At 43.0% G+C, this 15,392-nt stretch overlaps 2 protein-coding genes and 1 long non-coding RNA gene across 23 annotated transcripts in view; 2 read left to right on the top strand and 1 right to left on the bottom strand.

Annotated features, from left to right (window-relative positions):
- Window positions 1-7,236, top strand: part of MGA (MAX dimerization protein MGA) — a 172,883-nt gene extending 165,647 nt beyond the window's left edge. For all 13 annotated transcript variants that reach the window (XM_077880715.1, XM_077880714.1, XM_077880717.1 and 10 more), the window contains one exon: window positions 974-7,236. In XM_077880715.1, the coding sequence (XP_077736841.1) occupies window positions 974-2,250 (1,277 nt within the window). In that variant the 3' untranslated portion in view covers window positions 2,251-7,236. The remainder of the gene's footprint in view (window positions 1-973) is intronic.
- The window catches only part of LOC144303056 (uncharacterized), a 36,990-nt gene extending 28,120 nt beyond the window's left edge, over window positions 1-8,870 (bottom strand). Inside the window, exon 1 of one of the 2 annotated variants that reach the window (XR_013370089.1) lies at window positions 8,262-8,870. This is a non-coding gene — a long non-coding RNA (uncharacterized LOC144303056). The remainder of the gene's footprint in view (window positions 1-8,261) is intronic. The other variant, XR_013370088.1, reaches the window with a different exon arrangement.
- Window positions 8,472-15,392, top strand: part of MAPKBP1 (mitogen-activated protein kinase binding protein 1) — a 51,544-nt gene continuing 44,623 nt past the window's right edge. For 7 of the 8 annotated variants that reach the window (XM_077880735.1, XM_077880742.1, XM_077880737.1 and 4 more), the window contains exons 1-2: window positions 8,472-8,627; window positions 9,166-9,388. In XM_077880735.1, coding sequence (XP_077736861.1) covers window positions 9,272-9,388 — 117 coding nt within the window. In that variant the 5' untranslated portion in view covers window positions 8,472-8,627; window positions 9,166-9,271. Of the gene's footprint in view, window positions 8,628-8,768; window positions 9,079-9,165; window positions 9,389-15,392 lie in introns of those variants that run through there. The other variant, XM_077880736.1, reaches the window with a different exon arrangement.

The raw sequence follows: 15,392 nt of genomic DNA on the forward strand, positions 1-15,392 counted from the left end.
TAGTTTTTGATGTTGGTATTTACCAGTTTTGTGCTATATTCGGAGATGGTGGACTCCTATTTTGCCAGCCTGATTCAGTTTGAGTACTACTCCCTTTTGGGGATGAGGAGTAGAATTGAAGAGGAAGTCTCAGTTGGTGATTTAGATTCTAGGCACCTAAATTTCTATTAAGGTTAAAAGTATGGGCAGCCCGGGTGGCTCAGCTGTTTAGCGCCGCCTTCAGCCCAGGGTGTGATCCTGGAGACCCAGGATCGAGTCCCGCATCGGGCTTCCTGCATGGAGCCTGCTTCTCCCTCTGCCTGCTTCTCCCTCTTCCTATGTCTCTGCCTCTCTGTTTCTCAAATTAAAAAAAAAAAAAAAAAAAAAAAAGGTAAAAGGGCCATCTTTACCACTACTAATACTACTAAACTCATTCTGGTGGGGTCATCCTTTCTTTTACAGTGCTGCCTCTAGGGCTTCATTTTACCCTCAGAGTAGCAGTTAATTTGGTGAACAGAATCAAGATGTAGGTTTGCCTCAGGATAAAGAGTTCACTGGGGAGCATTTATATAAAATAATTAAATAGAACAAAGAATAGTAGAGTCCTTTTGTTAGATTTTACTTACTACTTTTTTACTTACTTTGTTAGGCTAGGTTCATAATTTTTTTTTAAGATTTTATTTCTTCATGAGAGAGACACAGAGAGAGGTAGAGACCGTAGGCAGAGGGAGAAGCAGGTTGCATGCAGGGAGCCCGATGCGGGACTCCATCTAGGAACTTCAGGATCACACCCTGAGCTGAAGGCAGATGCTCAACCGCTGAGCCACCTAGGCATCCCAGGCTAGGTCCATAATTTGAAGAGCTAATACTTCTTTCATCTCCTTGATAAAAGTAAACTGGTGAATTTTGACTAACTCTCTGAGATTTCTGGTTGGTGGGATGAGAGAGGGATGCTTACCACGTAGATCTAAATGAAATTTTTTTCCTCCCCCAGAAAACGACGATTTATTTATGATGCCAAGAATTGTTAATGTGACATCATTGGCCACAGAGGGAGGTTTGGTAGATATGGGTGGCAGCAAATATTCTCATGAAGTTCCTGATGGCAAGCCATCTGACCACCTGAAAAGTACTATCAGGAATGATGATAACTCCTTTGAAGATTCAGGTAGAATCTCTTCCAGAAGCAACCATAGAGATGGCAGAATGGCATTGGGTCCAACACCAGTTTTTCTGGCAAATAAAGATTCTGGTTTTCCACAAATAGTTGATGTTTCCAGTATGCAAGAAGCACAAGAGTTCTTACCCAAAAAGATTTCTGGTGAAGTGAGAGGTATTCAATACAAGTGGAAAGAGTGTGAATCTAGACGGGAGAAACCAAAGCCAAAGGAGTCTACGTTTCATAAATTGAAGATGAAAGATCTCAAAGACTCAAGTATAGAGATGGAACTGAGAAAGGTAGCATCTGCTATAGAGGAAGCAGCGCTAGATCCCAGTGAACTGCTAACTAACATGGAAGATGAGGATGATACTGATGAGACACTGACTTCTCTACTCAATGAGATTGCCTTTCTTAATCAGCAACTAAACGATGACTCTGTTAGCCTGGCTGAACTGCCCAGCTCAATGGATACAGAGTTCACAGGGGATGCTCGACGGGCTTTTATCAGTAAGCTTCCTTCTGGTAACCGAGCAACTTTCCAGGTTGGCCACTTGGGAAGTGGTTTGAAAGAGTTGCCTGATGTGCAAAGGGAGAATGACTCTGTCAGTCCTCTCCTCTTGCACTTGGAAGATGATGACTTTTCTGAGACTGAAAAACAGCTTGCTGAACCAGCCTCTGAGCCAGATGTCCTTAAGATTGTTATTGACTCGGAGATAAAGGATTCCCTCCTTTCCCACAGGAAAGCCAGTGATGGAGGGAAGAGTACTTCTGGCATCCCTGCAGAGCCTGAAAGTGTGTCCTCGCCTCCCATCCTACACATGAAGGCTGGTGTAGAGAACAGCAGCACAGATACTTTGTGGAGGCCTATGCCAAAGTTGGCACCTCTAGGTTTAAAAGTAGCTAATCCTTCTAGTGATGCAGATGGTCAGAGTCTCAAGGTGATGCCTTGTTTGGCACCTGTAGCTGCCAAAGTTGGATCGGTTGGACACAAAATGAACTTAATAGGGAATGACCAGGAATGCCGGGAGAGCAAGGTGATGCCTACACTGGCACCTGTTGTGGCCAAATTGGGCAACTCTGGGGCCTCACCAAGTTCTGCAGGGAAATGAACTTACTTGTCCTCAGGCAGAAGCCAGGCTATGAGGGAAACCTCCTTTCTCTGTAGGCATCTGTTTATTTGTGTCATGGAACTGTGATCCTTGACTTTGATGTGGTGGATGATGGTAGAGAAAGGGGGGTAGGGTGCTGACCTCGATATTAGAAATTACTACTATGAAATTCTGATCATGTTAAAATGTGTTACCTCACTTGTGGTGCTGGGTCTCCTCATCCTCTCTAAGAAGATGTGATCCATTACTGAACACGAGGTGCCCCTCTTACCCAAGGAATTCATAACAAGACTCTAGGTCCATAGTGGTTCCTAGTTCTTCCCTCCCAGAGAAAAAGCTGCTTGAGACTTTGGAGTTGCTATGGGCTGAACTGTAGTGGATAGCTTTTGTTTTAAGTGGTTTAAGTCTGAAATCCAAGGAATGTGATGCACTTGTGTGAAGGGATTCAGAAGAGAGAGTTTTTAGTTGGTGTTTCAAGAGTAGTGGGAGAGAGGATGGGTACCATGGAATACCAAAGTGAAACACTTTGTGTCATTCAGCAAAATTTTCTCTTTCATATCCCAAGTAGCTTCCATTCCCTTATCTTTTCAATCAACTATAAATCCAAGCCTTCTGGTAAAGTAGGAATGCTTTTACATAAGTGATTATTTTGAGATGTTAAGGAAAGTACTAGTTCTCCCTTACTGTCTGGGTGTTGAAAAGACATTTCACAGTACCAGGGATTTCTACCTGGAAGACATATTTTGGAAGTAGGCATAGAGGGAGCCCTCCCCTTTTCACAAATCCCATCACTCAAGAGACAGCTAAACTGAAAAGCATTCCCTGCCCAGACCAGAGACAGTGGCCAAAACAAAAATTGTGGGGCTGGATGTTTCCTAAATCAAACCAGCCTCCTGGTGCTTGAAGGTTTCATTCACTATTACCTGCACAGGATGTAAAGAAAAGAAAAGTCACAGTAGGCACTCTTTACCAGGGAAATGAGGCAGTATTTGAATCACAAGATATATTTTTTATTATCTGCTACCATGGATTCAATGATCTGTAGAGCTTTTTCACTCATTAGCTGTCAGGGTATGAAGGACTGACAGCCTGTAAAGATAAAGATATTTATATTTTTGTATAGTTGTTTTCATAGATTTCTCAAAGGCTGAAGTTTTCAACCTAGAAGATGAGATTTGTATTGAGTATAGAAATGATGTTTCCTATCTAGTTTGTAAATAATCATGGTGCACTTGAGGGGTCTCTTGGAAACTCCTGGGGGCAAGAATCACTATTCTGAAAATGTATAGATTGGGATTTAGCTGCTGCATTTTGCCTTTCTTAAATAATTATATTTTGGAATGTAACCCCTGTTCTGTCTTCATTGACAGGATTTGCTTGTGTTGTGAAACACTAACACAAGAGCTTCCAGTGCCTGGGCTGTGCCTAGGTGATGCTATTTCTTCTGCATCTCCCCCGCCTCGCCCCCCCGCCCCCCCCCCCCCCCGCCTTCTTTATGCCAAATCCTACTCAACATATCTTCAGACGTAGGTTGTGAGACCAGCTTTGAAATGGTTCTAGCCAGTGAATTAGTACTTCCATGGTTGGTACCCTTTCTAGTATCTCTGGTAATCAGCAGATTGTAAAAGGGTGGAAAAATTTTCTTTGCAAATTGCAGTAAGAGCAAATTCTTTGTTGTTTTTTTGCTACTTGCCTTTCTAGACCTGTGCATCAGCATTCGACCTTCCCTCCCTTAAAGGTTTTTGAAGAAGCTTGAAGTAGGTAATGAGTGCCTGTCAGCTTCTCATGATCCCTACCACTCTTTACCCAGCAGATTTCATTCAATGCCTTAGCCAAGGAGTCCAGCACCTGTCTCCCCTGCTAATAATTGTCCTTGGAGATCCTAGTACTTTAATCCAGGTATAGCAGTTTCCCATTATTAACTTGCTTGCCTCGTCCTCACATTTCCTCCTGACTTCCCAAGGCTCTTATGGCTTTTGAGGGTCAGCCAAGGAGAAGGCAGGTGAGTGAATAATCCTCAGGAAAAGGACCATTCTGATTCTGAACACTGTTCCCTTTTTTAGAAGAAAATAAACAGGTATTAATCGTTCTTGATGGGAAGATATTTGACATAAGATTTGTTGTACAAAGATGGAAATGATGATTCCAGGTGTTTAAGAAAGGCTGCAGATGTCATTACGAACTCCCAAGATAATGGTTATTTTCAAGACCTTAAGAGGGCTAATTTGAAGGAGGGCTCAGTCTTCAGAACAATCCTGCAGTCTTGACACAAATCTCAAATCTCCAAAAACTCCTACCCTTTAACCTTACCCCAGGACAAACTGATCTATGAAAATGACTTGTGTGATTATGAAAGATGTAGTTGAGTGAGAGGAGTTGAGAAATTGGGAGGATAGTGAGCTCTCACCCTAACACTATAAGAAGCATGATCTCAGTAGACCAATAATTCGCCTTTTTATACATCTGTAAATAAATGGAATGTTTTTAAGAATATAATTATGTCAGATTTAGCCTTTTCTTTTATATATTAAATATATATCTTTCCTTTTCTGCTTTTGAAAAATGACTATTTTTTTAGACATAAGAACAGAAGAAGTTTGGTGAGTGGAAGGCAGAATGTTATAACTTGAAATAAATAAATCAGTTATAATAATTAAAGCAGGATTTGGTGTTGGGAGGTTTGTGCTGAGTTGAGCAGAGAAATCTAATGCCCTGAGTCATTTGAGAGAGGTGTCACTGAAGTAATTTTATCATAGGAATTCCTTACTGTTTTCAAAGTTTCTGACATGCCATTTGGGGAAGATTTTTGCTAATTGTAGCATGTTTTACATGAAGACTTCCAAAGTTTTATACAAATTGACAGCAAGTGTTTGTCTCAAGAAGTTCTACAGTGAAGAAAGGCTAGCCTCATAATAATGTGTGCAAGGTAATACACATGTTACCTTAGAGAATAACCAGACATAAACACAGTCTCAGGGGCTAAGGACAATAAATGTTCTTAAAGCAAGGTACATGTTAACTAACTACTATCCTGATTCATAAAAAATTTTTATTAAAGGAGTTCTTTAGACATTGAAACTACTCTAAGATCACGAATAGATCAAGTCCATTTATATAAACCACGCCTATTACTTTGGGTTAATTTATAGTAAATGCAGGGTTTTCCCCTAGAACTATGGATGAAATACCTGAGAAGCCCTTCTGTAACAAATTTGAAAATGTTTTGAACACAGATGTAAGGAAGATAATCCATATATTATTTGTGGCAGTGTTTAGTAGTATGTTTTTAGTTTTTTCCCTCTTCTAATTATACTGGTTAAGATAATTGAATGGGATCAGGTGAATTGAGTGGCAAATGCACTTTGAAGACGGGTCTGAAAAATGGTGATAACCCTATTCCTCACGCCCGGATGAAAAAATGCACAGAGTAGGCAGCACATTTTCGGGTACTTTTATAGAGAATGATGGATAAACAAGAATCTGAATACATTACTTGCACATAATTGTTGATTTTGAAGAAAATGCTTGTAAGGGCATCAAATCTTCATGTTACGGTATTATCTCTAATGAAATACTACGTGAAGGCAAATGGCTGGATACAGAGAAAATTAAAACAGTTATACAGACTCTCTCACTGCCATTTGGAGAAAAAGTAAAAAATAAATGCATTTTTGAAACTAAGAGGGGAATAATTTGATATATACAACTTGAACTGAGGTATGATTGTATATTAAGTATGACTGAACTGCTCTACAGAGATGCATAAGTGTTGAGTAATAGTGTGATGGAGGCGTGCGTGGAGAGTGAGGCGGCTAAACCATGGGATGATTTGGGAATTTTGAGACAAATCTAAGCTCTACTGAATTCTTTTATCGTTGCAAACTCTACTGTTAGAAGAGATTTTGTTAAATACGAAAGCAGTCTTGGAAGCATTGTTTTGAGATCCATCCTGTTTTCCAACTGCAAGCGTTGATCTCAGCTGTCCCACAGTGCCTTGCATGTAAAGGTGCTCAATAAATATTTGTACTGATGAGCAAATGTTTACTCCAGCCTGTTAGTTTTCCAGGATCTTAAAATTGCACCTTTTTGCATGTTAAGCCTAGGTGAATTTTAAAATCTGATCTAATGAGCATAGTGCAAAACAGACAATTATATGCATCTATTCCTAGACATCTATGATTTTAGAATCTGACAACCATGTATGTTGAGGACATATACAAGCAGAATAAAAAGTGAAATAGTGTATGGATGGTGAAATACTTATGTAAGGGTCAACTGCATTTGGGGGTTGGGTTGGCAATTACTTAGTTTGGAGACTATGAGCGCTTTTATTGGTACTGGACCTAGGACTATTGTTTTCTGAGGGATTAATTCATGAAGCATGGGAACAGCCTACAGCTTATTCCCACATCGACAATTCCAAAGCTGCATGATACCTAGACAATAAATGTACTAAATGGTGAAGAATTAAAGATACGTGGTTTTGGTTGGCCTTAGACTGGAAGTATCCAGAGTCTAGATTTAGTTACACTGTTCTCAGTTTTTCAACTACATCATTTTAGACAATGAAAGGAGCTTGGATTTGCCTCTACAACTTTAGCTTTCAGATGAGAGTGATTTGGAGAACATTTTCTCTTAAGGGGCGGGGGTAAACCAGGCTAACTTTGGATGGAAAATGACCAATGTGCACTTTGTAAACCCATTCACCTGGGGTCACAAGTGATGGAAGAAAACAACTAGTGGACACAAAAATGATACGGAGAGAATTAGGGACAACTCGAGGGTGGAGGTGGCAGTTGCTGGGGTCATGTAATGCACAAGTAAGGACAGCAGGTGGCACCATTTATTAATGTAAAATTCGTTCCTACCCCCATAGAGGTAAAATAGAGTAGCAATGTATTGAAGGAACCAACTCCCCATTTAATACTCTTGTGGTTGACCCTTGCCTCCTTCTTTAAAATTTGAGAAATAAATGTGAAAATCCCATTTTATGTTGCATTATGTCTGCAGTGTGTGATGGAAGAGAAGGAAGCCTCATGCCTGGTAGCTTTTGCCAGTTGGTCGTCCAGGAGGTGACTTTTTAAATTTTTGTTTCAACTTGTGGGCTTTTCAGATCTTGTTTTTAATACAATGGCTACAATACACACAAGTAGGTACCTCTTTTGTCAGAAAGCTGTACAAGGGGCACCCACAGCAATGGGTTTAGGGTCAACCCCTGGGTTCTAAAGATTTGGATAGGGTGACACAAGATCTATATCGGCGAACGCTTTGGGATCCAAGTCTTTTGGTTTACGTAAACCTTTTCGTAGGTAATTTCTTGAAGTAGTAACGAGGCCAAGAGGCTTCTAGAAAACAAACCGAGGCTGAGACACCTACGAAGCACCTATGAAGTAATATGTAAAAGAGTATCTGTCCGTGCGCGCCACTCTTCACCCCCACAACGGACTAGAAAAACTATACCACTAAATCTAGTGCCGGCAAGCTTGAAGGTGGCCTCGCTAAAGTAACAGTACCGAGGAAAAGGAGTAAATTTTGACAAAGTAGCTAAAGATCTGGATCAATAAAGTCCTTGTTAACTCCAGGTGAGAGCGCGCGGTGGGACACTGGATCCTAAAAAGAAACATGCTACGAGGAGCATTCACTCATCTCGGGTTTCCTCACACCCCTAAAAGCTCAGCTGGAGGCTGTCCTCTCCCGCCCCTCTTTCGATCGTGGCCAATCAGGTCGCCCAGTTCAAAACCCTTGTTACCTAGAGTCATTTCACGAAGTCAGCGCGCCGAGGAGGCGGCGAGCAGAAAACGATTCTAACCGCTTTAAATCCCAGCGCTTGGGGTGGATGGAAGCAGAGCCTTGTAGTTGTACCTCAACCTTTTAACTGTGAGCTAGGAATTAGTTTTGGCCCAGGTCCCTCAGGCCTATCAACTGCCACCCGCAGCACCTTGGGGGCGTGGCTACCGTCCCGTGGGGGCTCTGGGCCGTGCATTTCCCTGGAGCGCCAGGCGTGATAATACCTTAAAAGGCTGGTTCTCTAAGTTCTGAAGCCACGTCCGTTGACCTTCCTTTAGGAGCGCACCCCGCGATTGTACTGTGCGGAACCTTCAGTTTCCCAAGCGCCAGCTCTACTTCCTAGGCCCTTTCGTTGGCTCCGCCTCCGTAAGCCTTACTGGCCCACTCTCAGAACGCCCTCCTCGCTGCAGGCCGCACCCCTTCGCCTCGGCTCCGCCTCACCAGCCCGTAGCTTGGCCCAGGCGGTAGTTCGCGTTTTGAGCCGCTCGTGCCACCATAGCTGCTGCCGCCGCTGCCGCTGCGGAGCCGAAATCGCCGAGCGCGATGCCTGAGGGCGCTGTGAGCGGGGTGGCCCCCGCGCCCCGGGGCTGGTGAGGCTGGGCCCGAGCGGGGGCGCTGGAGAGTAGCTGGGGCTGCTGAGGGAGGTGAAAGGGAAGGGTCCGGAGCCCCTGCGGAGGGCCTAGAGCGAGCTCCCGAGGGTCGGGGGTGGGGGAGGGAGGCTCCCGTGGCAGAACGGGTTGCCGGGCCACGGCGAGCCCCGCCGCGCCGAGTGTCCCTGCGGCCGCCGGCTCAGGTGTCCAAGCCCCGGGCGGGACTCCTCCGTGGCTTCGGCGGCCTCCTCTAAAGGACACCGCAGTTGCCATGGGAACAGTTGGGAATTACGGGAGACCAGACCAGCCACTAGCCCTACCAGGGCCAGTCCCATCCCTCAGGCTACACGCCTCTGGCAGGCGTGGGCCTGGCATTTCTTTGCAGCTCAGGCCTTTTCTCCCCTCTTGCTCCTGGGTTTGTCCTTCGGATGGTTGCAGGGCTTGAAGGCAGGTATGAGGAGAAGGGAGAGGGTAATGCCTAGAGATAAGAACTACAAACACGGCTAGGCAGAAGGTAAGGTGGCCTCTGCCATCTCAGGTCAGTGGGAGAGCATCCTGGAAGGACCTGCGGAGTCCAAAGGCAGTGCCGCTTTTGAGACAAGTTCCAAGACTGGGCCAGGAACTGTCCCCGGGGGCTCTTCATCATGATGGCTATGGAAGGGTCGACAATAACCAGCCGGATCAAGAACCTGCTGCGATCGCCATCCATCAAATTACGCAGGAGTAAGGCGGGAAACCGGCGAGAGGACCTCAGCTCCAAGGTGAGTCCTAGTATTGGGAGGCACCCCTTTCTAGCCCTCCCCTCCTCCTCCTCCGTGTTCTTTGGCCTTCTTTTTTTGGAAAAGAGGAGAACCAGAAGCTCCTGTTGGCTCTACAAGATCAAGTGTGCCCATTTCTGCCACTCAAGGAAGGAGTGGTTTAGTTTTAGGCTAAAGGGAAAAGAGCAGGAGGAGTGGACATGCCGAGATTTCTCCACAAAAAGGAATAAGAGGAAGGCAGCTGGGTTTAGTTGTGGCCTCACTACGAACTAAGACTGTGCTTGGGGAAGCCAGTTCATAACTGATGACTCAGTTTCCCTTTTTGGAAGAGAGTAGTGGGACCATGTGAAGGGCTAAATTGTGACTAATGTAGCTGTAGGTGTTAGTGTCACAGCTGAGGTTATGCAAGACGGTAGTAGCAGAAAGAACACCTAGTTTGAGGAATTGGCTTGCTAAATGCTTTTGCCTGGGGTCAAAACAAATTTGTCTCTTCAAGAAGCCTAAATTAATTTAACTGGAGCCTCTTGGCAGCTTAGGAATGATAACATGCAAGGAGCCAAGTATCTGCCAGCAAAACAGCCCTCCTGGTTTGTCCTTGAACATTTCCTGTCTTATTCACTCTATGCCAAGCGCCACATCCCATCCTGCTGCAGAAGTTCCTCAGAGACCAGTCCCTTTCTATCCCCTCACTTTATGCTTTCTTCAACTTCATTGAGCCCTCACAACTTGGGGACTACAATAGTAGACTAAATTCATTTAAACCTTGAAGGAATCTAGGGCTTTCTTCCCACAGGATCAGACTAGACTTTTGTGTCATATTAGCAGCCTATAAACATGGTAGCCTTGTGTGGTACAGGATTGCTATAGGGAGATGCATTGGAGACAGCAGCATTTTATTGCCTTACCTGTATCTCTTCAGAGGATGAGAAGAGCCAATGAGGAATGATTTAGAATGCTCACGTACAACATGAAAGGATTCTGGGAGGTCTCTGTTCAGATCTCTGTCCTTTAACAGAACCTTGCTTAGATGTGGTCAGGAGAAGAGCTTTCATCTGTATTTTCAGCAGAGGTCTTATTGAATTGAAATTAGTCACAAGATTCCGTGGCAGTAAAGATAGTGACCTTTTCAAGGACTTTAATAGGAGTTCATTGTTCATATTCTCCAGAGGTAGGAGAATGAGCTTGGAACTTAGAAACTGTCTTAGATTTGACTCTCTTCACTCATTTACTGTGTTGGATCATTTTTAGTACTGCAAGCTCTCTTGTTCTTGGCTGGTGATTTGACAGTGACCACCATTATTAAAGCAATCTTCTCATTATGTTTTGCCCTCCTTTTCTGGCCAAGAATGCTATAGGTAGTAGAAATGTATGATGGGCGTTTATTCTTCAGTGTTAATACTTACTATAATTTTGGTCTGGAATCCAGAAGTTACAGTCACCATTTTTTAAAAACTTCCCATATCACTCATCATTATGCACTCAGCAGATGTTTATTATGTGCTTGTTATGTATGGAATCAGTGATGAATAAAAACATCCTTGCCATCAAAGATCTTGTGGCTAGTCAGACATATAAACAAATAATTACAACTTAGTATGTTAAGTGCTGTTCTAGAAGTAAGTATAAAGGTGTTAAGGGCAGCACAGAGGAGGAAACCTGTCAGCTTAGGGGAATTAGGAAAGACTTCACAGAGGTAGGGACACTTGAACTGTGAGTCCTGAGGCTCATAGAGAAGAGGAGAAGCTCTCTAGGAAAACAGTGAAAAAGAACATCCCCGTGGCATCACCATTAAACATCCCTGTTTCAAATAGGAATTCAGTGTTTCAGACTGCTTTAAATGGCTTTGTTTGTCCTAGAGCTGTGAATGAAGGAAATACTTAGCTGAAGTTGAATGAGTAGTCTAACAGACTTGAGTAGTCTAACAGAGCAAGAGTACTGGTGTCTATCTTAACATCCAAAAGTAGATGCTGTCTTTGTGTGCCCAGGATCTGGCAGATGCCGGATTCCCTACACTCCTTATTGAAGTCCTGACTTAAGACAATTCTAAAAGTCTGCCCAGTAGTAATCTGCATAGGACCTGATGTATAAAGCTTTGTGAGCTGCTCTAATATGTGGTGGCTGTGGGTAATCATGGTAACAATCAGATAGCTTGTGATTCATGGATAGCTAACTCTGAAATAAAATTTAAAGACCAAAAGATGTATGCCTTTGAGGATGGGGAGGAGAGGATGAAGAAGGAAGTGACAGAGGGCCTTTGTGCAGCTCTTACCTCAGATGGCCTGCTACTTTGAGTCATACTGTTCCTCCTGTCTAAAGTAGCCTTTTCACCAAATTCTCCATTTACTTTTACATCCAGCTCTACATTTACTGGAGTCACGGGGATTTCTCTGAGTAACCCCACTACTTGGAACCAATCTCTAATTGTTCTTTTATGTATGTCGCCATTTCCTAAGGTTCTTTATTTCTTTTACATTACACTATTAAGTAGAGTGTAAGGTATGCAGTAAATCCTAAGTGAATAAATGAATGAAAACAATTTAATGATGTCAGATATATAGAATAGGGATAAACGTGGAACTCCAGAAGAATAGGAAATAATCAGGAGGAGTTTTGTGATGTTTTTAAAGAAAAATTGAAATTAGGAATAATAAAATGTCGAAAAAAAAAAGTAGAGATGTAGTCAGCCTATTTAGGAACGAAGGGCACAAGTGGGGAGGGGAAGTGTATATATGCAGAAACTAGTGCTCATTAAAGATTTTTGACTCAGAAGAGACTTACTTAAAAATACAGTTGAAATATGGTTAAAAGCTGAAATGAGAGCCAGTAAAAATGGGGATTGAGAGTATTGATTGAGAAATGGGGAATTGAGAGCTAAGATTTGTATTAAACTCTAAGGGAGGGAAGGAAGTCTCTACAATGAGATACAACTACAAAAGAGTAATTTGAGGTTTTATTGCCAGATCTGCTGAGTCTTGATGAAGTGCAACTCCAAGTTACCAGTTGTAAACACCCTTTGAACTTCAAATTCTGGACAATTGTCAGTTCTGCCTTTCATCTCAGCTGAGGCTGTGTTTTCCTGAAGCATATGTGTGCTCTGGGTAGCTAGCCCTCCCCCTCTTTTCTTAAAGTTTCTCGAAGATTTTTATGTGGAGGGAGCTGGGTCATTTTTCTGTTTTAACAAAGGACAGAAATGGAATGAAGCTGAGCCAGCACGATGTAAGTTAGGGATACAAAAGGATTGCCTGTCTGGAGAGTTGTTAGATTTTGAAAAAGTAAATGAAGAGGTTTTGAAATCCTCCTCCTCCTTAATAGCCATTTGTCCAATCTGGGTTATGTATTATTCCTCTAGAAACAATGGGGAAGATGACTTGCAGCTTTTTTCTAGTTCTCAGTTTTTATGGATACAAGGTCTAATGTATTCTTCCTCTTTTCTCTCTCTCATTTTTTCCCAAAATTTTATCATGTCTGGTTGTATGGTAGTGCTTTGAGCCTTTTAATATGTGGCTCTAAGTAGAATTTGTGTAGGGAATTTTCATGGAAGAGAAAAAACTGGGAATAATCTTAATTTTAGCTTTTGCTTAGTGTTTGAGTCCAGGTGTTAGTACTGAGACGCTTTAATATGCCTGTTTGGTAGTGGGAAAGCATATTCATTTTTTTTAAAGATTTTATTTATTTATTTGGGAGAGCACACACTAGAGAGAAGGAGAGAGAGAGAGAGAGCACGCACAAGCAGGGGGGAAGGTCAAGGAAGAAGCAGACTCCCTGCCAAGTAGGCAGCAGACTTGGGATTTGATCCTAGGGCTCTGAAATCATGACCTGAGCCAAAGGCAGATGCTTAACCAACTGAGCCACCCAGGCACCCAAGCATATTCATTTTCAAAGCATTGTGGATCATTGGCTCAAGCTTGGTGGCTCAAGCATGGTGGTTCTTGACTCAGGGGAGGGGTCAGGACAGCAGTAGGAATATTTTTGCAGCATTTTAAAAATACTTATTCCTGGGCCCCATCCTAGCTATCTGGAATCGGAAGCTCTGGGGTAGTTGGTATATATGAAATTGGTAGTTGTGTATATATGAAGTTCCACCAGAATCCCATTGCTGTGTTACAGACCTGTGGCTTAAGTGCTAGGACCCTGAAATCTGTTGGCTTCATACCCAAGTCCTCATTGAGGCTTCTTGATGGTATAGAAAGCTAGCCCAGTAAGCATACTCTTCTCCTTAGGTAAGTTCTTATCTCCACTGAGTCTATTAGACTGATGGCTCTGTAAACTATTATGTCAGAGATGGATCTGAGTGAACTGCCCTGTTGTAGGGTCAGATATGAGGAACTGATAATTGCCTTACTAAGACAGATTAGCAGGAATTTTCTCTGTGGGTAGGAATAGGAAACTTTATGAAAACATCTTTGAGTCCTGGCCAGTTTTTTATGTCATCATTCCACTACCCACTACCCTTGGCACTCATAGGAACCTAGAATCTTTAGTGTTTAATACATACTATCTGGGCTCTCTACCTAGAATTAGATGGCCAAGGGTAGAAGGCCTCTGTGGGCAGAAGCCTGGTCCCTCACCTGCCTTTGTGAATGACCTTGAGCAACTTCTTACTGAGTTTTCTATCTCTGATATATTCCTCAAGTTAGGCGTGTGAAGTGTCTGGAGATCCTCAGAACAGGTGGTGTACAATGAAAAGTGTGAGGTGTCTCCTGGTTTTGTTCCTTTGATCTCAGCTTCATTTCTTCTTCTGGTGCCTGCAGCTGCCCTCAGCCTTCAAAGTGATTCTCACTGGAGAGAGCGGGTTCTTGTCTTCCCAGTGCAACTCCTCCTTTGCTGTCTAAAATAGCTCAGCCTCTTAAGTTGTCTTGCAAGCCTTCCCTCATCTACTTGGTCCCCCTCATTTCAGAGTCTAACAGCCCTGTGGCTTTCCAAGTTTCTTTTCCCTCCCTCAGCTTGTAATTTAAGGCAAGTTTCCCCTGTTGGGTCAGTTTGAGTCACTGTCTTATTTCCTGCCTGTATTTTTGAATATATTTGGGGCCATTGGCATTTCTTTATTCTTCTCTCTTCTATTTGACGCTTGTGTGTTTTTCATCTCTTAACTAATGAAAACACATTGGTAGAAGGGAGCCTTCAGCCTGACTTCTGCAACCTCTCTGTCAACCTCCTGAATCTAAGTTGGGCTTGTGGCTGTTATCACTGCCCCTTTGTTGGGAAAACAGTCCAAGGCTTGAAACTTGGAACTGTGTTTATACAAACCAAGTTTATCTGGGAACATGGTCTGTTGCACCCTTATTCTTGGAGTATCTGTTGGTTTCACTTCATGGGCCCACTCCAGTGTTGGTTAGAAAAAAAGCTACAGTGTTTTCAGTAGGATTTGTTCTCTTATACATCACATTCCCACTGCTACAAGCTACGCCTCTCCTCTGGGCTCCATTGTTTAATGCGGGAGAAGGCCAGGTTTTCTGTCAGCTTCCTTCTGTAGCAGTTCTCAGTGGAGTTGTGTAATGAGAGCTTCCCACTGGCTTGGATGTTTGCTCTACCAAATCCACATTGTGGGTTTTACCTTAACTTCTGTTAACCTCTTAAAGTTAAAAGAAAGGGGAGGGGAGGGCAAGAAATAAAGTGAGTATGACAGACAGGTTGGGCAGTGTGGATCTTTAGGGTTGGTATTTTTTGAGTGTTCGCATTTTCCACATCTTGGTTTCCTCCCTCCCACCAAGTCTGCAGTGTCGCTACAACATTTTCCTCTGGTTTTGAAGGGCACTTACAAAAGAATGAGTTCACATCATAGGATGAGTATCTCCTCATAGACTTCTAGGGAGTAAATTCCACCCCCTCTCATTTTTATCACAGAGAATGTTTATAATGCTTTTTGCTGCTTCTGTAGTCTGTAAAAGTCTTTTTTTTTTTTTAGACTAGATTTCTAAGTTTATATACTTTATCTCTCTTCCTAAAACTGGAATGAAACTAAAGATCTTTCCCCCTCCCTGCCCCTTCTTTCATAGCTGAGATTTAA

This window comes from Canis aureus, chromosome 32 (assembly GCF_053574225.1).
Source record: "Canis aureus isolate CA01 chromosome 32, VMU_Caureus_v.1.0, whole genome shotgun sequence".
Taxonomy (NCBI): Eukaryota; Metazoa; Chordata; class Mammalia; order Carnivora; family Canidae; genus Canis; species Canis aureus.